Consider the following 24,740-nt stretch of genomic DNA (forward strand, 5'->3'; position numbering starts at 1 on the left):
AAAAAGAAAGAAAAAGAATAGAAAAGAACAGGAGAAAAAAAACACACGTCTCCCTTTCAATAATACAACACGAAGATTTTTGGCTTCCAAGAGAGATTAAAAGCTTAACCAAAGGTCAAAGCTAGGATTTTCCATTAGCTCCGTCATACTTCGTATTTTACGACAATTATTTTACGAATATTTCCATGACGCATTTGTTAATATAATATATTTTTCATTACGTTAAAAGAAATTTATATATATATATATATATATATATATATATATATATATATATACATAAACACGCATAAACGTCTGTAAACTCATTCTAAAGAATATAGATATATAACGTAAAATGATTAGAACCGTAAAGTAATACGGTATTATAGTCTTCTCTCTCTCTCTCTCTCTTTCTTTTCATGCCAATCATCAAAGAAATCTTTAACAGTGCGGAAAGATTTACTGATTGAAAGAAATATATTATTGAACGAGTAGAACGAGTCAGAATAGATAAAAAGAAGAAAGAAGAGAGAGAGAGAGAGAGAGAGAGAAAGAGAGAGAAAAAGAGAAAAAAAGAAAGAGAAAAAAACAGAGAAAGAGAGAGAGAGAGAGAGAGAGGGAGAGAGAGGCAGAAGGAAAGAAAGGAGGAATCTTTGTTGAAAGTCGCAAAAGAGAAACGAGAGAAGCAATCTGGGCGTAGTCAAGCCACGTGACTAGTGGAGGCTCGAGTGGCGGCGAGTGCGAAGATGCCGCGGAATGCCTTCCCCGGGCCGGGCTAGCTCGACTCGCGGCTCGAGGTAGGCACGCGAAGCTCGAAGAGGTCTACTCTGTTCGCGCCGTTCCTCCTCGTGGTCATTCCAACCGGGAATTCTCGAAAGCCGGTTGTGCAGCAGGTAAACGCGCACGCGGCCCGCTGCGGCTCGCCGCTCTCAGCGTAACTCTCACAGTACGAATTCGCGAGTACTACGTTTCATCTCATCATCGTTTTGTTTTTTTCTTCTTCTGTTTTTTCTTCATCCTCTTCGTCGTCTTCTTCCTCTTCTTCCTATTCTTCTTTTTTTTCCATCTCTTTCTCTTTCTCTTCCTCCTCCTCCTCCTCTTCTTTTTTTTCTTTTTGTTCTTGTTCTTCTTTTTGTTTCTTGTTCTTCTTTTTGTTCTTCTTCTTTTTCCTCTTCCTCCTCCTCCTCCTCCTCCTCTTGTTTTTTTTTTCTTCTTTGGATCGTCGTCGCGACGTTGTTGACCTCAACTTCATCTACTCACAGGTGAGTCCTCGAACTGATTTTCCTTTTATTCGATATCACTGGAAAATGTATTTATTTAATTTTGTATTCTTTTCTTTTCCCTTTTTCCCCTTTATCGTTCCCATCGCAACGACACGTAGCTATCGTTATATTATTATTGAAATGAATTGAGTCTTCGGTTCATTATGCGGACATGTTTGTGCTGTAACGTATAGTAAGTGGAACGCGTATAATCGTCTCTTTAGATTAGCTTACGTTGCTAGATATGTATGGATACACGCAATGTAATTTTCACGTGGGACTATCTCGACTGGATTTGTTAAACCTTTTTTATTCCTTCTTTTTTTCTCTCTCTTCTTTCTAAAATTGGCTGCTATTACGAGAACGGAATTGTTTGAAAGAAAAGAGGAGAATTCGTAGGACTGTTATTCGCGGAAATATGCGTTTATCACGTAGTGAGGATCGTATCGTGAAAGAATCGTAAACCGGAACCGAAAGTACAAAGCTTGTTCGTCGCGTGTAACGATGCCTGACGCGTTACAGTGATAACGCGACGTATGTAGATTCATACAATTGATTTACGACGCGTTTAAAAACAATGGAGATCCAAAAAGATTAATTTCCGTGGGTCACTACGAATTAATATTATTTTCTAACGAGTTTTAGATACATCCCTGATTACTCAATAGGAACCTTCAAAATTATTACTTGTTAATCGGAGCACGAATTAACGTAGGAGAAAATCACTTGTCGCCTTTCAAATTTCAAACGACACGAAATGCGTTTTTCTTTCATTCTCTTTTATAAATTCTCGCTGAAACGAAGTAAAATAAGAAAAGGCAAAAGAAAAAACAGGAATAAAATTTATAGAAATAAAATAGATATACGAAAGTTCAAGGAAGTTTAACGATTTTGTCGACGCTTTAACGTAAATACCACTGCTTTTTCACGGTAACTTTAGGTACGAGAAAAAGCTCGACAGAGAGGATTAATCGATCTAAAAGATCCTTGGTAGAATGTACTTTCGTGGTATGTTAGTAAGTACTTGGTCGCGCTTCGCCAGTAGGTATAATCGAAGGTTTCAAAGCGGAAACGGACGAAGCTTTCTTGGCAAGAAATCGAGACAAAGGAATCGTTCATGCAAATGAACGCTAGTCGGCATACCTTCTACGAACTCTCGCGCACTCAAAATTCTTCTGCCATTTTGGTTACGAATAGAGGAGAGACCTGTAAATAACGTTGGTTTCGTTCATTCATGCGTTTTTAAATACCCTACAGCTATACTAAAGTTCCATTGGTGACGAATCCCCCCCCTCTCCCTTTTTTCCTCTCTCTCTCTCTCTCTCCTTTCCTCTTTTTCTTTTAGGCTTTCAAGATTAATGGAGAAAAGCGTTTTTGTTAAACCGTTCGCTTCTTCTCTCCGACCATTCTAGATTAGAAAGAAAAGTGGTTGAATTCTTTCGAACTTTCTAAGCGATTTCAAGCGAGCCAATATCGTCACCTCTACGTAGTTTAGTTCTTCGAATGGTTAAATACCGAGTGTACTTCGATAGAAGATAGATCAAACGGTGGTTAAACGTGCTTGCATAATTTCGATAAAATCGAGTTTCTACCGAACTGAGACCACTTTTGCCATTCTGACAATTTCTCTTTCTCTATCTATCTATCTCTATCTCTCTCTCTCTCTCTCTCTCTCTCTCTCTTTCTCTTTCTTTCTATCTTTCTATCTTGATTTTTTAAAACTCATTTATCTTTACCACTAGTACTTTTCTCCGATCAGAGTCGTTTTCGATCGGATAGAACTTTCTTCGCTTCACGAAGGATTTCAAATGATAAAGATCGCGTCTCGATGAGCAAGTAGGTCGAACGCCCCCGAGCGATTTTCATGTTGAAAGAATTTTCGCGACTTTGAGCGTCTCTTTCTTGAGAAGTGTTGCCTATCTATCTCGTTAAGAGAACGAGAAACACGCGTGAGAAAATACGTGAAAGTGACACGTATGTAGTACATATATATATATACATATAGCAGATAGTTATGTATCTACGAGTAATGTACGGGTAACTAATGCGAATGAAAAAGAAAAAAAAAAAAAAAAAGAGAAATAGAAAAAAAAAAGAAAAGTAGACGTAGCTCTATAAGTCTCGTGAAAGCTATTTCGTTGAAGTCCATCGCGTTCGAATGGCCAAACTATAATGCAAATAATTCTCGCCGACACACCTTCTATCGGCACTGTTTACCTTTTACACGCGGTCACTCGCGGTCAGAAACAGCCAACAACGGTACCGTACACTTCTGAGCGGAACCTAGCGACTCTCTTTTACGCGTTCCCGATTCTTCCCAACGATTACGTCGGGCCCCTTCAATGTCTGACCTTCGAATCGATCCGTTTAGGAAAAAAAAATTTAATATGTTCCACGAAACGATTTTTCTTTCGTATCTTAGATAAATACTTTCGTCATACATTAATTATGTTCCCTCATATTTTTTTCACGCGTCTATCCTTCGCAAACAGGATATTTTCTTTTTCCTTTTCTTTTTTTCTTTCTTTCTTCCTATTTTTTTTTTTTTTTTTTGAACACCCAATATCCTGACATTTATTTTATTATATGTCTTGACATTTTATTCTGCAATTTATTTTTTTCACTTCGTAGAATATTTCTCCAGCAGAACGAATTTATTTGACGTTAATCCGTCGTTTTTATTTTCCTTATTCTTTTTCCTTTTTCCTTTTCTCCGTTTTTTGAGAAATTTCTTCTGTTTCTTCTTTTTCTTCTTCTTCTTCTTTCGTCCCATTAAAAATAATTTTATCTTTACCATAACATTAATATTTCATTCCATAAAATCAAATTTTATTTCTTCTTACGAAATAAAATTTGTCCGATGATAATAATTCCAGTCATTTTGTTATCTTTATTTCCATTCTTAGCGATTTACATTAATTTCTTTAATGACCAGGCCTATCTCTGCGTTTTAAATTTAATTTGAAACTTGCCGTCTCGTTATTCAACCTGATTCATTTTTAAGGATAAAGATTTCCCAAAACTCTCGCGTTTTTCAAACGTTCGAGTCCGAACAAAATTTAAGAGGGATTAATCTTATCATCAAATGGAAATACTATGTTTGGGAAAGTCGAAAGTATTATAGTTAGGCAGATACCATCGGGGTACTTGGAATTAGAAAGGCCAGTTTTTACAATCGACGCCGAAAAGAAACGCGTGGTTGATCAACGGACTCCGTTAAAGCTCGGAATGCATTTCCGCGGTTTTACTTAGTACGGAATTGAAAAAGAAGTCCGTTAATTTCATGGCAGAATACGTACGAACGGCCGAGGTAATTCAGCATAATGTAATTTAAGTGCTTACACTCGCTCGTTTCCTCGCTGGTGCTCCTACAACGCTCAATATTTGCGACGGTAATGCTCTTTAATAACATTTGCTCTGTGCTCCCTAAGCATCTACCAACGAATGATAAAATATACGTATTCGTGAAAGGAACGTTCATCCACTTGTGCTTGGAATATTTTCAAAATATTCTGTCCCTTAGTAGAGTCTCCTTCCTTCCTTCTTCCTTTTTCATATATATATATACATACACACACATATATTTGTATATATCAAATTTTTTGGATATAACAGAAGATAGAGAAATCAGAAATTGAAAATTGCGAACCATCGTGAATTGCTTTGCATCAAAATGATCACGTTGTTTCTGATTGAAGGACGACGCATTATGTAAAACTATTTCTCTTGCCTAAGAGCAAATAACGTTGAGGAGAGAGATTATGAAAGGAAAAAGAAAAAAAAAAAAAAGAAAATAAGATAGAAAAGAGAAAAAAAAGATTTTTCTAAGAGAAAATATGTAGAGTAGAATATTTATTAACCTTCCATTATCATTAGAATAAATTCTTTCTCGACTTGCAACGATCCAAATCGCGTTTATTGCTAATAATTCTCTCGATTAAATTGACGTTGAAATATTTAATATAACATTCAAGAAGTAAATGAATTTAATGTAAACGACATTCGAGAAGATGTGCCTCTCCGAATTTCGAAATGTTCATGCCTCTGGAGAAACTCAATCATTCAAAATGCTTTCAAGTTTCAACAAAAGCACGAATGCACGAATTCAAAGTTAAACATAATAATAAATTTAAATAATTCTGCGAATTCAGAGATAGGAACGGATTATGTAGATTGAAATATTTAAGTAACAGTTATTAGATTTTCTTTAAAAATATATAAGTTACAGAAATAATTCATTCATTAATTCGTATAACAGCTGTTAGTACTATAATATTTAAAGAACTGTTCAAGTTGTTGGAAACGAGTAACCGTTAATGTGGCCTTTCCAACTCGACGAAGAAATCCGCTTCAGAAATGAGTAGCTAACAGTTGTCTAAGGTCGTCACTGGAATACTTTGAACGAATCAAAACGCCTACTAAAACTCATTGCTGTAATATAGCCATACCTTTCGAAATTGGCACGGGTGAATAAACTTTTGCGATTCCGTATGCATGGAGAACTGGAAGTGCACTTCGGTGAATAGGAAAGGAAGCCACTTCGTCATACGCCTACAACACGCATAACGTTGTTCGATGATCGATCTATACCATGATACTACTCTTGTCTAGTCACGTGGCCTCTTTACCAGAGATTAGAGAGATGACATAGACGCTTGGTTATGCAATCATTTCTTATTGCCACTCATTTACCTTGAAACGTTATTTTTCATTGAAACTTTATTCTATCGTACTTTTATTTCCTATTTTCTTTTCTGATAATAATTTATGAATTATGAGACAATAATGATAATAATAATAATAATAATAATAATAATAATAATAATAATAATAATAATAATAATAATAATAACGTAAATCATTATTTTAAAAAATATACTCTAATGTAACTTCGTTAAAATTCGTGTTATATATCAGATCGAAATTTTATTGTATGAATTATATGAAATTAAAGTTTTTAGATACAATGAACAGAAATTTTTGGTATATCTAATAATTACGACATAATATTAATTACGTTGATTATGCAATCCGTCATACAGCTTGATTATTAAGTCGAGATTTTAAAGATAGAAACATAATTATTATCACATTAGAAATCTCTTCTAATACTTTACGTACTAGCTCGACTAATATCGGACGCTCTAAATTTCATTAAAAAGAAAAAAGAAATAATAATAATAGCATAAAAATAAAATCGAATTAAATACGAATGAAATTCAAGTGTTTTTATAAAAGATATTCTTTCCTTAAATAAAATCAACATTTGTAATCAATATAGATCAAACAATTATTTAAGAAATAATTATTAATCGCGTTAATTTCGTAATACAAATTGATTATAAAGAAATTTTCGAAGTGAAAAACAGATTGACCGTGCGTGAAGAGGAAAGAGAAACGAAAAAAAAAGGAAAAGAGAAAAAAAGAAAAAAGAAAAAAAGCAAATAAAAAGATGTCGGGAAGACGATCGAGCATGTATCACTTTGGTTTCTTTTGGATGCAACAACATTCCAGAGAAAGTTAACTGTGGTCGTCGAAGCGCGTAGCCCGTATGCGTCCGACTCTTCACGCAAAGAGGTTTGATGGCAGGTGCTCACGCGGTTTCGTTTGTAGTCGAGTACCACGACGATATCTATCTCGTTTACGGGTGTGTCCAGTGAAACGTATTAAATACCGGTAACGCTTTATTCGTGTCAATTTTCTTTCTGTAAAAGGCAAAGCGACAATTTGTAGTAAACGCGTTCTCCTGTTAAAGTTAAAATCCATGAAGCTCAATTTTGTTTGTTCCACGACGATCTTTTCTCTTTGAATTTTTTTTTCTTTCTATTTTTAATTTTTCTCTCTAATTTTTCTATTTATTTTTTGTTTTGTTTTCTTCGTACCAATACGACACAACAGACGTTTCTATCGATTGATAAATTCGATTAATCGATAGAAAAATAATTTCACTGGCTGTTCATACTCTTCTTTTTTTTTTCTTTTTTATTTTATTTTTTTTTTTTTTTCTACTTTCACTAAGAACCTTACTCGACTCGTTCCCCCATTCTCATTTACTACGTATCGTCGATCATTTCCCGAGACTTTCGATCTATCGATTACAACTTCTTATCGATATTAATAACTACCGCATTTTGTGTGTGTATATGTGTGTGTGCGTGTGTAAGGATGAGGGGTATATGGTTGGATAATAATCTATTAAATTTCTCACCGTCGATTAACATCGTTTGCTAATACCGGACTATTACCTCGACACGTTATTAATCATTGATCTTGAAAGAAGCGACATCATTGGTGGTATTATCGTTACACCAAGTATAATTATCGTTGAATCGATATTTTGTTGTACGTTAAAAAAAAAAAAAAAAGAAAAAGGAAAAAAGGAAAAGAAAAAAAAAAGAAATGGAAACAACCGTTCTCTTCGATTTTAAATGAAATTTTCTATTATACGATTAACGATAAATAAATATTTTCATTTCAATCGATTAATAACATAGAATTACTACTAAAAAACGATATTGAAAGTAATAGGTAAAATTTCGAAAAATTAAACAAGGTATCTCGTTTTATGGTTGATCGAACAAAACTATTTGGTATAACATTTCAGAAGATATTCTTTTTAATCGGAACGAGCAATCCTTTCGAAGAAATCGAACAAAATTGTTTCTCGCTTTTCCACGTCGCTATCCCTCGTGATCGATGTACCGGAAACCGAAGATATTCCGCAAATTCGATAATCTCGAAGCACGTCAACGCCCTATGCATTTGGTACGTTTCGCCGGGTAAAACGATTCACGATGTTATCGTGTAAAAAAAAAAAAAAAAAAAAAAAAAAAAAAAAAAAAAAAAAAAAAAAAAAAAAAAAAAAAAAAAAAAGAAAAGGCACAAGAATGTCCATGAAAAATCGACGTAACCAGTTCGATTCTTCTTTTAGTTGTTTCCTTTTCCCTTCTTTTTCTTTTCTTTTTGCCTTTTTTTCAAACTTTTTTCTACCTCTTCTTTTCTCTTCTTCATTCTTCCCTTTCTTCCCTTAATTTTTTTTCCCCGCTAGAAAAATCAACAAAGAAGAGAATGAAATTATCGACACGAGAAACGGACGGGTGATTTGAAAGTAGATGCACTCGATCGAATATACATCGAGAAAATGGTCGTCGATCACTCGACGAGATTTCAACTTGCTCTCTTTCTCACTTTTCGTCCGGAATCAAAATTCCACTGTCGAATTTTCAATGGTGAATATACCTTTCGGAGAAGACGAAAGGACGAAGACCTCTTTATACCTTTACTGTGAGAACGTCCTTCGGCTAATCAATTCAGCACATTAACCGCAACAAGATCCGAAAATCTATTAAATCGTTCGACCATGTGATTTTCGTCCGTATTTTTACGCGCTCTCTTTCTCTCCTTCTCTCTCCTTCTCTGTCTTTCTCTGTCTTTCTCTCTCTTTTCCCCATCTCTTTATTTCTCTGACAATTTTTCCGACGTATCCATCTCAAAAGAGAATAATCTCAAGAAGGAGATCCGTGCGACGTAAGAAGGATCGAGAGAAGAATCGAGAATGTTGCTAGACTGAGTCGTCGATCGGCTGAGCCTCGTTATGCTCAGAAAGATACGCTTTTAGAAAGGACGCTGGCTCTCCCGTTCACTTTTCACGAGAAAACGAATTCTTCGGTGCATTTCTCGAGTCGTCGAAGCGCACGAACGGCGGCAACGGCAACGGCAACTGCAACTGCAATGGCAGCGGCGTGGAAATTCGAGGATCGACTTATCGACAACGTCTCGGCTCACCTCGATTTCTCCAAAGGATTCCCTTCGTTCCTTCCATACTTTCGAAAGATTTCTTAAAAGAAAAAGAAAGATTGTTTTCTCTTTTTTTCGTTTGTTTGTTTGTTTGTTTGTTTGTTTGTTTGTTTATTTGTTCGTTCGTTTTCTTTTCTTTTCTTTTCTTTTCTTTTCTTTTTTGTTTATTCTTTTCTCTTCTTTTTTTTTTACAGATTATAAGATCGCGATGGACGTCGAAACCGGCGCCATCTTGGCACTTCAGATTTTAGCCCTTTGCTCTATAGCTGCTGCACTACTTGCTTATCTGATGCGACAATCAAGAAATGCCGGAGACGAATACGAGTTGCGAAACAAACGTCACGTACTCGTAACCAACTGCGATACGTGCGTGGGTCTACAGATTGCCCTTGCACTCTCTGAAGCCGGTTACAAGGTAATAATACTCGTGTACTCGTGCGTTCAATGTAAATTACCTTGACGTTACACCAAGATCGTGATACTTGGTTGAACTATAAAATCTCTGCTCTTGAGTTGGATTTGATTATATATATATATATATATATATATATATATATATATATATAATATGAATATTTCAAATGAAATTCACGAAAACTTCTCTTCCTACTTGTGTTACATAATTTCAATCTCTTAGAGCAGAAGAGAACTATAGGTATTATACGCATCCAATGGAATATATTGAATAATTAGAGAATCGTGTTGGATAATTGAACTCCAAGCGAGTTGATCGAAGTTGAACGAGTCTAAATGAGAAAGGACCGTTCACGAGTAGTAACGTGAGTTTCCAAGTAAAATACATGCAAAATAGCCTAACTTTAACTATCAGCTAGAATCTGCGTGGCAGATGTGTGTATGTATTATAATTCCTTGCGAATGTACACGTTGTTTTATCGATTTCGTCAAATATTTTCTTTTTCATTCGTTTTCCATTTCTTTTTAAGATCCATCGATATAATTTTATTTGAATAGAAGAAATGAAGGATTTAGAGAAAAAGAAGAAGAAAAGGAAAATAAATATTGGCCAGAAATTTAAAATATGTCAATTAAATTTACGAAGGTAAAAATTTTTATCTCACCGTAATTAGATTTAATCCATCGAAAGTAATCGTTTTATGTTGATTAATATTAAATTACTTCGAATCCTGTCTAATTCAACGTCTTTTCTCGTTACCCTTGTGTACGTGAATATTTCAATTAGTTACCATCTTTCTTCCTTCGAAATTAACTTCAGTATATTACGAGAAGGAAAATAATGATATCGATTTATTTCTACCCTTTTACCTAGTAAATAAATTTCACTTTCTTTATATTGTATATATATATATATATATATATATATATATATATATATATATATACAGTTACACCATTTCTACCAATGAAATACTTCGTGTAACTTCGACTCCCCACATTGAATTTGATTTACGATAACAAGAGTCCACGAATTGCTCATAATTTATCCCTACGACTAAAGAGGATAAATTCAAGGTGAGAAAGCTCGAGCGTACGATTCTAGCATAATTAACGCTCGTGTTATACGTCGCCAAAGTTGCAAGTAATTGTCCTCGAGCTTGGTGAGAACGTTAGAATTTAGATCTTTCGAATTAATACGAACTTTAGTTTTCGCATCTTGGTGATATGATGGGACGAGGAATATTTCTTTTTATGAAAGTTTTTATCCTTGTTCTTTTAACGGTTTACGAATGTATTAAGTTCGATGTAATGTTTGTATTTCGTTATAAATGATAAATTAAGATAATCGTTCGATGAAACTATTCTTGAAAAATTTCAGGTATTCGCTGGTCTACCAAATCCATTGGAAAATTCACCATCCATGAAAATTTTAAAGGCGGTAGAACAAGAACGTGAAAAAGAAATGGACAATAATGACGCGAGTAACGATAAGATTCAACTTCGTACTCGAGGACAAATCGTGCCATTGGAGTTAGATCCAACTAGGGAAGACAGTCTACATGCTTCCTTGGACGCCGTCAGAGCAAAACTTCCAGCTGGAGAAGATGGCAAGCGTTTTGATTCCAATTTAATATTATTTTTTATAATTAGTCATTGAATAGCTTTCCTGCAATCTCTTTCTTTTTCTTTTTCTTTCTTTTTCTCTTTCGTAAAGTTCATTTAAAACTGATAAAAAAATATATATATATATAATTATCTTTTTAAATTATTAATAGTTACTTTTAGAAATTATTTAATCAAAAAGATAAACTACATCGTGACGAATCATTTGAAATATTGATAAACAACCTTAATTAAGATGAAATTTATAATGATACTCGAGGGAGAGACTGGACGTGTATTATTATGTGTACTATTATTTAGGTCGAGGGAAGAATACAAGTCTTATTAACTAATTCGTAATTCATAAACGAACATTTCGTTTGATCTGCTTAATTATGAAACTATTTATAAAAAAGCGCTTCTCTCTCTCTCTCTCTCTCTCTCTTTCTCTCTCTCTCTCTCTCTCTCTCTCTCTCTCTCTCTCGATTCCATGCTTAGAAGGAGTACCTCGTTAGTCGAACGACCTGAAGTTCGCAGTAGAAATAATAAAAGGGAAAGAAAAAAAAAATAAAAAAAAAAGGTAAAGAAAATGAGGAACTAACGAAGTCGAAATGCGCGTCTGTCGACTGAATCACCGAGTACTATTTCGTTTCTCTTTCTCTCTCTGTCGCTCTCTCTCTCTCTCTCTCTCTCTCTCTCTCTCTCGGTACTCTAATCGACGAAGAAAAAAAAAAGAAAGAAAAAGAAAGAAAAAAGAAAAATCAAGAGAATCCTCGTGAAAAATTAAAATAATCGAGACTTTTTCTTCGTTAACGAATAAGGGACAGTTTGAAGTTTATTAATGCTTTAAATCTACTATGATCCAGGTCTCTGGGCAGTGATACATACCGGTGGCTTGGCATTACCGGGTTCTATAGAAAAGCAAACCAGTTCAGCGTGGGAATCTATGCTGCGACACAATCTGGTCGCACCCCTTAGAACGGCCAGAGTGTTTATCCCTCTTTTGCGTGTTAAAAGAGGTTATTACAGTTTACCCTACTTACTAGGCGTGAGCTTTTAATATCAGGTCATTCGTCTATAAGCTTTTGCTTTTTTTTTTCGTGTTCTCAATATTACAATTATTCTCTCTCTCTCTCTCTCTCTCTCTCTCTCTCTCTCTCTCTCTCTCTCTCTCTCTCTCTCTCTCTTTCTCATTCTTTTTCTTTTCTTGTTTGCACGATATTCTTATTTACGATTCTCATTTACTCGTTCAACCAAAACGAAGAAAGAACAACAACGATCTATATATCTGTACATACATACATACATACGTTGATATATATATATATATATATATATATACATATATATATATATAGATATAGGTTATTCGTTGCGCACGACATATTAACATAATGAATATTTACTTGCAAGGTCGCATCGTTCTCCTGGGTGATTCCGAGACGAGCTACGCTAGCAAAGCCGGAACAGGGTTGGTAGCATTCACTGCTTCTCGTAAAGCTGTGGAAGGGGCTGCTACGGCATTAAAGAGCGAATTACATTCTTCGGGTGTTGACGTCGTGCTTCTCAAACCACCACCCGTGAATCCCCTCGTCCTTTATGCATCGCCTGTTCTCAAGACGTGAGTCTTTCTCAAGTATTATCTACATAGATACAAACATATATCGAGTATATGAATTTTTCCGAAAGGCAAACCATAATAATAATAATAATAATAATAATAATAATAATAATAATAATAATAATAATAATAATAAAAATAATCATAATAATAATAGTAATAATAATAATGATGATAATAATTTAGTTTATATCGGAAAGATCTTTGCTCTCATTTTTATTTCTTTTACGTCATGATATTAATGAGATCATGTTTCCTTTTTCTCCTTCTTCTTTTTCTTTCCCTTTTCCTTCTCTCTCTCTCTCTCTCTCTCTCTCTCTCTCTCTCTCTCTCTCTCTCTCTCTCTCTCTCTCCCTTTTTAATTTTTTATTTCATTATTTTTTTCTTTTACAGGGTCGACGTCGAATCGGGTGTTACGTCTTCCGAGGGAACGTGGATCGCACCTTTATCGAATTACTCGGTTCAAAACTCTCTAATACCTGCCTTAACGACACCCTGTCCATTAAGTTCGTACGATATGAGCTTAAAGACCAAATTGTTCTGGCGATAAATATTATAATAAGAAAGAAATGTTTTTATTTATATAAGATCTATCTTTTCTATTTCTTTCTCTCTACGCAAGATGAAAGCGATAGACTGTAAATTTTGTAGTACTGTTAAATAACGATTTGTACAGTTTTGTAAACAATTTAGAATAAAAATGTCTAGCATAGAAAGTTATTCCTTTCTCTCTCTCTCTCTCTCTCTCTCTCTCTCTCTCTCTCTCTCTCTCCCGCTGTTGTTTTTATAACTTCTTTACTCTCCTGTCACGTTCCTACAATTTTTCTTTACTATATATTCTTCACGCAGACGTTACTATACGGTGAAATCTGCACTAGACACGTGTCTGTAATATTTAAAAGTAACACACACACGCGCCCACACACATACATACATACAGTTTGTTAAAATGTTCTTTTGTTTATTTCACTTGTCTATTTATCGAGATCCATGTCGTAATTAACGCGAAATAGTTTTTCGATTGTCGATGATGATAGAAAAATATAAGTACACTTGACAAATAGTAGAAGGAAGTAAAAAGTTCGTTTAAAACTTTCTCTGTCGTTGAAATAAGAAAATCTGGATAAGAATCGGACGTAGTGCGCAACACGAAGATTATGTCACTTTAACGAAATAAAAGTGACAAGAACATTCATAATGCTCTTGTAACGTGAGAACGTCGACTTTTGTTTTGTAGCCCATGTAACAATAATAAAAAGGCAACGATGAAAATCTGTATAACATCTTTTTTCTTTCCCATTAAAAACATCATCTTTTTCTATATGATTATACATTGGTTATTTATACGACTTGATTTATTTACATTACGAAATAATCAAGCGAATGTTTCTGTCATAATGAAGAAAAAAAAAAATAATGAAATAAAGAAATAAAACAAAACAAAGGAAAGAGAAGAAGAAAAAAAAAGAATGTAAAAATGAGAAATAAATGACGACGATATGAAATCGCACGTAGTCGAATAAAACATATGCTTATCGGAACAGACGAAATACGTTTCAATAATTATTACGATTAAAACGATCGCGAAAAAATAAAAGAAAGAAAAAATTGAAAGGTCAAAGCGATTTAAAGGGTATTGGTAACGATATCCCGCTTTATTCGTGACAAAGGCCAGTTTCCGCATCGTTAATATTATGGCGTTAACATTTATCATCGAATTTCGTCGGGTAAAGTATGATATAAATACATAGTACTATGTAGTCCCTCTAGATTGAAATAATTTCTGGGATTGGGAATGGTTTGTAATAAAAGTCATACGATAAACTAGAGTGTTATAATCAGATAACTATATCGGAATCTGGAACAGATTTTTCAAATGAAAAAAATATCGACGTGTTCTCACTTATAACTCGTTGATATTTTTAACGTTATAATCTTTTGTCAATGGGAAAAGTAAAAGATAGATAGACGGATAGATAGGTAGATAGATAGAGAGAGAGAGAGAGAGAGATAAATAGAGAATGGTGAGTCGAGTCGAGACAGGATGTAAACACATTGATTTGTTTCCTGTTTTCGAGAACGAACAGTTGGCACGAATTTGAGAAATATGAAATTCCCATCTCCGTTGTTTCGCAATAATGAACATTAGAATAAAAATAAAATTATTAAAAATAAGTAAGGGACGATCGATTTGTCCTCTCGATTTAGGATCGAGAGACAACGTTGTAATCTAGATTCATATTACATGCAAATTCGTTCACGTTTCTTGTTTCATTATTTTCTTACGATATAAAACGATCGATCGATCGATCGATTCGCTGATTAAAACGGGTGTTATAAACTGTACGTTACTCTTCTCTTTAAGTGTCCTATCGAGCGTATCGTAAAAAATAAAAAAAAAGGTTTGGAATTTTCTTTATAAATGAAGTCGCGGTATATACCAGCTCGTGTCTGGCGATGACGAAAATTGAGATCGTAACGGTGCTTTTAGTGGAATTAGTATCATTCGAACGACTAGTACGAGAGACCAGGCCCGCCTCTTCTTACTTGTGTGTGCACCACCGAAACCGATCGCAGGGTATAACAAACGAATTAGTGGTTTATAGTGGAACAGTCAGTTCGGGTCGCTATAAAACGAACACGCTTCTCGTTCTGGAGAAACAGTTCATCGTCGATTTTCGTGAGTGAAGTACTCATGGACTTTACCAAACTAAAGGTATGTTCGAACGTTCGAAACGTGCGATCGTTTCAAATAAAAAGCAAAACATTATACGACGAAAGAGATTATTCGAAATTCGTTTGAATCAAAAAAAAAAAAAAAAAAAAAGAAAAGAAAGAAAAGATAAGAAAAGGTACCATTTCTGGATGTTAAAATTTCATATTTTATGTATTGCGATATATTCGATTGAAATAAAAAGAAAACAGAAGTTTTATTTCGCGCACCGACATTAATTAAATACGACGCGTTATGATAGCAAGAGAAGGAAAAAAAATTGGATCCCATAAAGAACTTCTCTTATATCTACTGTCTCGAGAAAAAAAGAAAAAGAAAAGAAAAAGAAAACTAAGAGAAATTCGTATTAATATTCTACAAGCGATTCGTCCCTAGACTAGGGAAGGGCAGACAATTTGCGGTAGAGAATAATCCGAAAAGGATAAAAATTCTCTATGCGAAAATAGAGAAAGAAGAAAATCGGAGAGATGAGGTCGGGCTTAATGCCCACGAACCGATCTCGATTTCGAGAGTTACTCTTGGGGGCGAAATTCTTCTCGTCGATAAAAAGACGTTCCTGGATCGTCCTTATTCCCTTCGTCCTTCTATCCCAATTCTCTTTCGAAACCCCTCTTCACCCTTCCTTCTTTACTTACTTACTTACTTACTTCTTTACTTCCTTTCTTTCTTTTTCTCTTTCTCTTTTTCTTTCTACCCCCCTTTCTTCCCCCTTACCCATTCACCATTCCCCATTCCTCCGTTTCCATAGAACGAATCGTGAGTACCAACGCTGAACAAAGTATTACGCGGAGTCGTGACCGTAAAGTACGAGCGCAGCGTGTTTTAGAGGTCTTTATGTGCGCTGTAAAAGCGTCTCCGCAACTTCGTTCCGCGGTAGCCGCGTATTCGTGCGAAAGAATAATGGCGACTACGACTACGTCGTCGCCGCGCCATCGCCCCATAGCCGCCGTCGCCAGATCCTTTGCAATTTTCTGTTACATATTACCGCGATACCTAACAGCTCGGACTTGCCTGATGAAAATTAATTTCCAAGAGGGAGAGAGAGGAAGATGCAAAATTTTCTTCCCACTCGTTACGATTTTCTTCTCTTTTCCCTTTATCTTTTTCTTTTTCTTTTTTTTTCCTTTTTTCTTTTTTTTCTTTTTCTTTTATCGAAGTAGTTTTTTTTTGGTTCTCTTCTTCCTCTTCTTCTTGTTTTTTTTTTTTTTTTTTTTTTTTTTTTTTTTTTTTTTTTTTTTTTTTTTTTTTTTTTTTAATCGATAATTAATACGATATCATATTGTTGTTATATTGTTATTACTTTTTACGATTCATATTATATACGTTCATATCGTTATACGATTCATATTGTTTGTTATTATTGTTATTACTTTTTTGTATTTGCAGATGTCGATGCTGTGCTTGTGTCTTTTATTCGCAGTAGTCACGGCTGTTCCGAAGGTTCATCACGATGGTACGATCAAGAATAAAAAAAGAGAGAGAGAGAGAGAGAGAACAAAGAAAATTGTAATATGATTTTCAATTTTCATATATGTAATATTTATATGAAATGACAAACAGACGATGGGGAGAAGGGAGGAGATCATGGCGATTCCCATGGACATGCCCATTCGTATCAACATTTTATCGGACCGGTAGTGGGTCATCACGATGAGATAACGTGGAAGGACAAGCATGGTGATCATTACCATGATTATAGAGCTCATCCAAAATACAAATTCTCTTATGGAGTTGTAGATCATCATACGAAGGATCATCATGATCAGAGCGAGCATAGGGATGGTACGTACGATGAGTTGTTTATCGTTTCAGTATTGTAAAAATACTGAATGTCGAAAGTTTTATCGTTTCTTCTTTTTCTCTTTCTTTTTTCTTTTGTAATAAAAATATGACTTCAATAACAGGAAAGAAAGTGGAAGGAGAATACCAACTACACGAACCCGGCGGTAACGTTAGAGTTGTCAAGTATCATTCTGATCCTCATGGTGGATTCTTTGCTGAAGTTCACAATCATGGTGGAAACGATCATTCCGGTGGTACTTATGGTGGACACAAACACCGATGATCAATGACGACTTGAATTATCGATTACTTTCGATGTACATTAATATGTCAGAATAAATTGTCTTTGTTGATTTAATGATATCTCATGGATGTTAATTTATTAATAGAGTAAAAACGATTTCTCTCTCTCTCTCTTTTCAAATTTAGAGATTTCTTTGTACGATTTATCTCCCTCGTAGACGAATCCGAAGATCATTCGTCTTTCCTTTCTCGGTAGGAAACGTCGCAATCTGTTGGCTACTCACGTTGCAACGGGAACGGTGTGCAACGAATCCCAGACCGAATTCCAATGAAGTAAGCTCTTCTTTCGACCGATATTTTGCTGACAAAATGCGACAAATTGTCCGATTGTCTTTCCTCTGTCATAGAACGGGAAGGCATTTCCGCAGATCACCTTTTCCATGATTCCTTGAAAATCCTTTCGAGTCGGCAAAGGGATCGTGTCACTTTGATTACTCACCTAAAAACGACAAATCGTTTCTGGCGAAACAATTGCAAAAGTGTCGTCTAAAAAGTATCTGTAAAATCCGCAATAGTTTCTCTCATGGATCATTGACTAAATGCAAAAATAGTGTTAGTTCGACGAATGAAATAATCTATACGGCCGTGATCTATAGAAACTTCGAAAGTAAACTTCCGTTCTCAAATAAACTCACCATCGGGATTAGAAAACTAACGGACCATCGAATGAGGACGACAAACTTTGGTCCTACGGTGAAGACTATCTCTCAAAACAAACTCGATGAAAATAGCCAACGAAACTCTGATGGTACCTTCTTCCGGGGAAAGCAATCCAACGTCTAACGAGAGAGGAATCGAGTTAAGTCCTGGTCCAGGATGATCCTTGAGTGGAATTAAAATGAAAAAAAAAAAAAAACTGAAAAGGAAGAAGAAGAAGAAGAAGAAGAAGAAGAAGAAGAAGAAGTAAAAGAAGGAGGAAGAAGAGGAGGAGGAGGAGGAGGTGAAGGAGAAGAAGAATTAATATCAACCAACGACGAAATAGGAAAATGGAAGTGGAGCAGAATCGTATTAGTCGGATCACAGATCGAGTCGGTTACTTCTCGAAAAATAAAATAAAAGTGAGAAAAGGGGCAACGATCGAGAATGGCAACCCGTCGTACGTCGATGTAACGAGAATCACGATGTGCCACGGCATTCGCTGCATTTCTCGCGCATCGTCGAGCGTGATGAAATTGTCTCTGCTTGAGAGACTTGCTGCCTCGTCTTCTTATTCCTAGTATTCGCAGCATCCTTCTATAGCTACTCTATCGTTCTCTCTCTCTCTCTCTCTCTCTCTTTCTCTCTCTTTCTCTTTCTCTTTCTCTCTTTTTCTTTCTCTAATAAAAAGAATCTTGCTCGTACCGTCAACCGCATACGATTTTACGATTTTACAATTTTACGAATGGAAGCTGAGTTACGTAACGCCCACGCACGCTTCGGATCGATAAGGTCGTTGACTGTAAAGCAAAGCAAACGAATGGATACGAATAGACCGTTAGGAATATATCCCACGTTTTCCAAAGAAAATTTCGAGATTCCATTTCAATCTACGTAATCTCTCAAGTTTACCAAGTCGATCATGACTTATAGTTCTATCTACATTAGAGACGTCGAAAGGAGGGATATACTGAATTTTGGCGGTCTGGATAAATGCACTCTACCAGAGTGCACTTAGTAAATCGGAAAATTTACGCGTTCGTTGATTATATCGTACGAAGTTGTGTATATTTACGTTTCTCTATGTTGGGAGAAAATTAAGGTGAAACGTGTCGTGGTTGTAAACCGATCGTAATATCCAAAGTTTTTTAATTTTTTTAAAAGATACCTTACGTCTTAATACACACACACAAACATATATCGGAATAAAATTCAGTTGCAGAGGGGAGAACTTTCTCGATTAAAATTAATTATAGGTAATATTGATCAGACTTGAATAGATTAAGTGATTACATTACGTCAAACTTTCTTCGAGTCCTTACTTCACTTATATGTATATAGTTTTCAGTTTATCTTAATAGAACTTAGAAATCGTTGCATTATTAAAAAGAAATGTTCCTATGGGGATAGACCATGTTCACTGAACTAATCAAACGAGTATGACACGAGGGAAGGAAATATCTATTAATAAAATAAAAGTTCAACTTCGAAAAGTAAAGAGGATCGACACCGTAGACGTAGTCGTTGGCCATTGCCGTTGTTGTTGCTGTTGCTGACGTTGTTAAATATTCGATGAAAATGATAAAAAATGAAGGAAGATGCTCCCTAGTGAGTCTTAACTCGTTTTCTCGTTGGAATGTTAACAAAGTTGACAGCTTCGTAATAGCATGCATTTTTTTCCCTCGGAATTTCTAAATTTCACACTTACGCTCAAACGCTCACACGTATACTCCGATTTAATTGTATTTTTCCTTTTTTTCGCTTTTCCTTCTCGTTATTTTTTGAATTCCACGCACCAATTTCTTCGTTGTATTTTTTCTTTGAGTTTTTCTTCTTCTTTTTTTTTTTTTTCTTTTTTTCTAAATCGACGTCAAAAGAGAAACGATACGACGATATTAGATAAAGATCATTATGGAATGTATTTAAATGAAGATTTGATCGTGATTCTTCTTTCTAAAGTTTCATTATTTGGTTCAATATTCACGGTGGTTTTTATTCCAACTACGATAGAAGAACAAGAAGTCTCGGGCCCGAGCGTATAAGAGAGTATCGATCGAAAGGCACAAATTGAAATTCCATTTGGCCCGGCATATGCGCAAAATCGATTATGTTCTTCCATAGATGGAATGCGACGGGTTTATACATAGGAAAGTAGACTGTACCATGATCTCGTTTTTTTCTTTTCTTTCTTCTTCTTCGTTTCTACTTCGATGTCATACCGGCAATAGTCAATACTATTATTGTGTATATATCGTTCTGTCGATAGTTAAATAGCGACGTAATGTCGAAACTCTCGGGTGACAGGACACGGTATATAAAGTCTCGGAATTATCGACGAACGTATCATTCAACGTTTAGGGACCTACTCGACATCGGTAATCAACATGGCTTTCAAGGTTCGTAGTTGAACAATTTCGTCTTAATGAATTATTATTCCTCGATAACGTTTAACGAGTTCATTTGTCCAAATAGATTTTACGAATTTAAGTTAACCGCTTGCTCGTCCTGAGAATTTCAAAGTGCAAAGAAAAAAAAAAAACATTTATTATTTATTACTATTTGATACTTTATACAAAAGAAAAATAAATGAAAGTCTAAGTTCTCACGATCGTTTGTTTCTTGTAGAATTTGTAAACGAGCAAGTATGCGTTAACAATTTATATTATACTTAAGTTTAACTTTGACTTGGTTGGATCCGAACAATTTTCAACATTTTCGAGGAACAACAATTTCATCAAATTTGACGTTGCCGTCTACATAACTTAACAATCTTCGTCCATAGTTTGTTATAGTTCTTGGCATTCTTGCTTTTGTTGGGATCAGCAATGCTTTTCCCGGACACGCACATAGTTTCGTACATTTCTATGGACCCGTGAAAGGACCTGGTCAAGAAGTTATATCTCATGGTAAACACGGCCATCATGTAGATTATGTTGCTCATCCGAAATACGAGTTTTCTTATGGCATTGAAGATCATCATACTGCGGATTATCACGGACAGAAAGAGCACAGAGACGGTAATGATTTCTATAGGGCTATTATTTTATATTATTCTAACGGCAAGATCTATAAAAGATTTATACGTTTAACAGGTAAAGACGTAATCGGCGAATATACGATCAAAGAACCAGGTGGTAATACGAGAATCGTTAAGTATCATTCTGATCCTCACGGAGGATTTTTTGCTCATGTTCACAACACTGGTGGCAATAATCACGAAGGTGGTACTTATGGTGGTCATGGTCATGAACACGGTTACGGATATTAACGTCAGTAATAATATTAACCAAGTTAAAAAAAATAAAAGAACGGAATATATTCAAAATGACATAACGTTATTTAAAGTATTCTACATTTATTACATTTAATCTTTCTTCTTATTTTAATTGTTAAATATTGTAATTAACATTAAACCTTCTTATATAATTGTTAAATATGAAGTAGAATTAATATGTTATTCAAATTAAAATCAATCAACTGTCCTGATTTATCCGGATTTTTTTTTCTAATGGGAAACAATACCGCACGAAATATCGAATCTTATGAGAGACCGAACAAAGTTTCTTTCTTTTTCTTCTTTTTTCTTTCTTTCTTTCTTTTTACTTTCTTTTTTTTTATTTTTTTTTTTTAGTCCGACTAGAAAATCGCATCCGTGATTTCAGAGAAAAACGATCGACGTCCCACGATGAATCTGCAAAAATATGGTACCCGTAACGATCTCAATACCAGCGTAGTCAAGGTATCGAAGAGAAAAATATAGCATCACTAGTATTTCTATCGATCACGACGCGTACACATCGGACAGGCCGATGCGTCGCGGTGTCGTTTCAATAAATTTCTCAGACTTTATCGCAGTTGGATGAAAAAGGGTCGGTAATTCTGAAATTCAGCGTAAAAGGTCGCTCTCTTTTCTTTCTCTATCTCGTCTAAACATTCGGATATTGTTCGATAAAATCCTATCTCTCTCTCTCTCTCTCTCTCTCTCTTTCTCCTCTCTGTATCGATAGACTCTAACGTATACGATATATATCGTAGAAGGATTTATTAACTATCATCGATTACTATGGGAAAGTAGCTTTAACGTGAAATAAATTTTCTGAAAAAGTTGCGTGCGCTTTGGTAAACTCGATCGAAAAGAAAGAAAAGAAAATAGGTGGAGCACATTGTAAGTCCGTTCGGATGTATTAGGTCACGTATTCGGGTCAGGGCAACCTCCTATCTTCCGTATGGGGACAGTAGAAATTGAATTTCTCTCGTGGACGCGGAACATCGGGCCGAAGTGAAACCTTTCGTTATAGGATTAACGAACACTCCTGATGGATCTCGAAATACGTACTATAGAGATACTATTCATGCACTACTTTGATAAAAGCAACGATTCTACCGATTTAATTATCAATAGATTAATATATATATATATATTTTTTTTCCTTTAATACGAACAATTTCAATTACTTTTTTTTACAAGCGGCATTACCTCGAAAAGATCGTTATTCGAATTTTGCAATTCGTCGATACAAGTCTATCAAAAAAATTACTAATAGCTTTTGTTCTATTTGCATGAATTTCTTTGATATAATTTTATTTCGAAAAGATGATACTTTCGAATTCATTGAATTTGGAAATATCTGGCTCGGTTTCTTATTTTCCTCTTTCTTTTTTTTTTTCTTTATCTTTTGTGAGCGTACGTTCTATTTATTTCTCTCTTTTTATCATCCCTTTCGACTCTTCACATTTCTTATATGATGGGACATCAGTAACACAGCTATACGATAATGGTCTTAACAGTGAGGATGACGATGCAATAATATAAGGTAGAAGAGAGTATTGGTAATAAAAATGGTGACATAAAAGGTAACCGAAGGGATTCATCCGTTATCCATTGAGAATGAGTCTGGCTACTTCAGAAAGGAATACAAGTAATTGAAAAGAAATAACTATTAGTACTTATCCTTTCTATTTTTTAAAACGATTTGTTTGATTCGATAGAACGATGACTTTGACTTGGTAGCAAAGGAAACTACTCCATAGATATTGTTCACGACGACTAAGCAACGAAACTAATCAACGAAAATGCTTTGTTCGGTATTGGATGTTATCGGTGAAAGCGGATCCTTGAGAGGTGGCTTTGATAAACGAACCCTAAGGATCTCTCGAGGGTTGACTATACAATATATTACCTTCTTGAAGAATAAATATTTATCTACAAGAACGTGTGACTTCTTCTGTAACTAATTCCATCCCTTTCATTCATTGGAAGCTACTTACTAAGATCATGAAAGCGAATGTAATTAAAATCCGACATTCAGCAAGTTTCTATTGAATCAAATTCAATAGAAAATTAATTTTTAATAATCCTTCCTATTGATATTAATTTCTTTTTTTGTTTTTTAATAAACATTCTTTCGATCTCTTTATATGAAACTGTCAAAATGGGCCAAACGAAGATTTATTAGAAAATAATAAAAATGTCTGACCATTAAAAATCGTAGTCACTTGATATTTGCTTTTGTCGTTCAATAAAATGTATCTAACTTTTTTTTATGGCTCACGCTTTTCGACATGTCCACCGATAAAATGAATTCTCTATCGTTACGTTCGTATCGTGTATCATTGTATTTAATATTTTCATATCAATTTTATACCCTCTACCGCTCCTATCCTACCTATGCCTTCCACTATGCGTTCGCCTCGAATTTACGGAACGTCGATTTACTTTATCGTTTCAAAATCGAGCTTTTCGCGAACCAACGACATAGTCTCGTAATCATGTCTATAATACGCATGCGTCCCAATGCCTAATACATAGATACTTAACTACTTTCAAGGATTTTCCACAAATTACTTCCTCGCTTTTTCTTCGTGAATAAGAAATCAAAGAAAAACTAGAAACGATTCGCGAACGTCGGAACGTCTGTTATATTCGATTTAAATTAAGTTCCTTAAGAATAAATCATTTATTTCTCTTTCTTTTTTCTCTTATCCGTTTTGATATTAAATTTCATCATTAATTACAACAACGAAATAACATCAACTTATTACAAGGATCGCATATCTTATTTCAGATAAGTTAACACATTCATACTGTTCTTCGCTTAACTCGATTCATCTTTCCACCATAATCAATCATATTTTTCATAGCTCCTAACGATTACGTTAGTCTGGAGTACCTAATAAAGTTCTTTATCTATCTGTCGGCCGATCTATCTATCTCTCTCTCCTTCTCTCTCTCTCTCTTTATCTCTTTTTCTCCTTCCCTCTTTCTTCCTCTCTTATAAACACATACACTACTAACAAGCACTCGCGACGTTCATTCACACGTTCTCACGTACGACGAAAAAGAATTCCACAACCTTTCAGCTGCCACCATATCTTCCCTCTCCCCAACTCTCTCTCTCTCTCTCTCTCTGCGTCTGGAGAAGAGGAGAGTGATAAATGAAAGCATCTACACCGTCTCAGTGTAGAAAAACACACGATCCCGAAATTGCTCCTCTTTTATAGGAGTCTGAAAGAGTGAGAAGGAGAGGGAGAGGGTGAGATAGAGAGACAGACTGAGAGATAGAGAGAGAGAGAGAGAGAGAGAGAGAGAGAGAGAGAGAGAGAG

At 35.0% G+C, this 24,740-nt stretch overlaps 2 protein-coding genes across 3 annotated transcripts; both read left to right on the top strand.

Moving 5' to 3' along the window:
- The first annotated feature begins 625 nt into the window (after positions 1-625).
- LOC122636279 (D-beta-hydroxybutyrate dehydrogenase, mitochondrial) lies at positions 626-13,397 on the top strand. 2 transcript variants are annotated; one of them, XM_043827331.1, is made up of 6 exons: positions 626-875; positions 9,236-9,456; positions 10,837-11,065; positions 11,927-12,079; positions 12,474-12,681; positions 13,075-13,397. In XM_043827331.1, the coding sequence occupies exons 2-6, from the start codon at positions 9,250-9,252 to the stop codon at positions 13,229-13,231; spliced, it is 954 nt and encodes a 317-aa protein (XP_043683266.1). In that variant the 5' UTR covers positions 626-875; positions 9,236-9,249; the 3' UTR covers positions 13,232-13,397. The 2 variants fall into 2 exon arrangements, with proteins under 2 accessions (XP_043683266.1, XP_043683267.1); XM_043827332.1 differs by lacking the exon at positions 626-875 and adding an exon at positions 1,122-1,244.
- A 1,658-nt stretch (positions 13,398-15,055) lies between these two features.
- Positions 15,056-21,447, top strand: LOC122636398 (histidine-rich glycoprotein-like). The gene is made up of 6 exons (XM_043827579.1): positions 15,056-15,397; positions 16,802-16,868; positions 16,976-17,197; positions 17,320-17,477; positions 20,919-21,153; positions 21,229-21,447. Exons 1-6 carry the CDS (start codon positions 15,377-15,379, stop codon positions 21,402-21,404), a joined length of 879 nt encoding a protein of 292 aa, XP_043683514.1. The 5' UTR covers positions 15,056-15,376; the 3' UTR covers positions 21,405-21,447.
- Positions 21,448-24,740: the final 3,293 nt, after the last annotated feature.

This window comes from Vespula pensylvanica, chromosome 21, assembly GCF_014466175.1.
Source record: "Vespula pensylvanica isolate Volc-1 chromosome 21, ASM1446617v1, whole genome shotgun sequence".
Taxonomy (NCBI): Eukaryota; Metazoa; Arthropoda; class Insecta; order Hymenoptera; family Vespidae; genus Vespula; species Vespula pensylvanica.

What these genes read in the sequence shown, in the direction of transcription:
- LOC122636398 (XM_043827579.1), top strand. Translation starts at nt 15,377, where the DNA reads ATGGACTTTACCAAACTAAAG. An exon ending in TCCGAAGGTTCATCACGATG is followed by an intron (nt 16,869 to 16,975) that starts GTACGATCAAGA and finishes AATGACAAACAG; the next exon opens with ACGATGGGGAGAAGGGAGGA. An exon ending in TCAGAGCGAGCATAGGGATG is followed by an intron (nt 17,198 to 17,319) that starts GTACGTACGATG and finishes CTTCAATAACAG; the next exon opens with GAAAGAAAGTGGAAGGAGAA.
- LOC122636279 (XM_043827331.1), top strand. Translation starts at nt 9,250, where the DNA reads ATGGACGTCGAAACCGGCGCCATCTTGGCACTTCAGATTTTAGCCCTT. An exon ending in ACTTCCAGCTGGAGAAGATG is followed by an intron (nt 11,066 to 11,926) that starts GCAAGCGTTTTG and finishes ACTATGATCCAG; the next exon opens with GTCTCTGGGCAGTGATACAT. An exon ending in TCTTTTGCGTGTTAAAAGAG is followed by an intron (nt 12,080 to 12,473) that starts GTTATTACAGTT and finishes TTTACTTGCAAG; the next exon opens with GTCGCATCGTTCTCCTGGGT.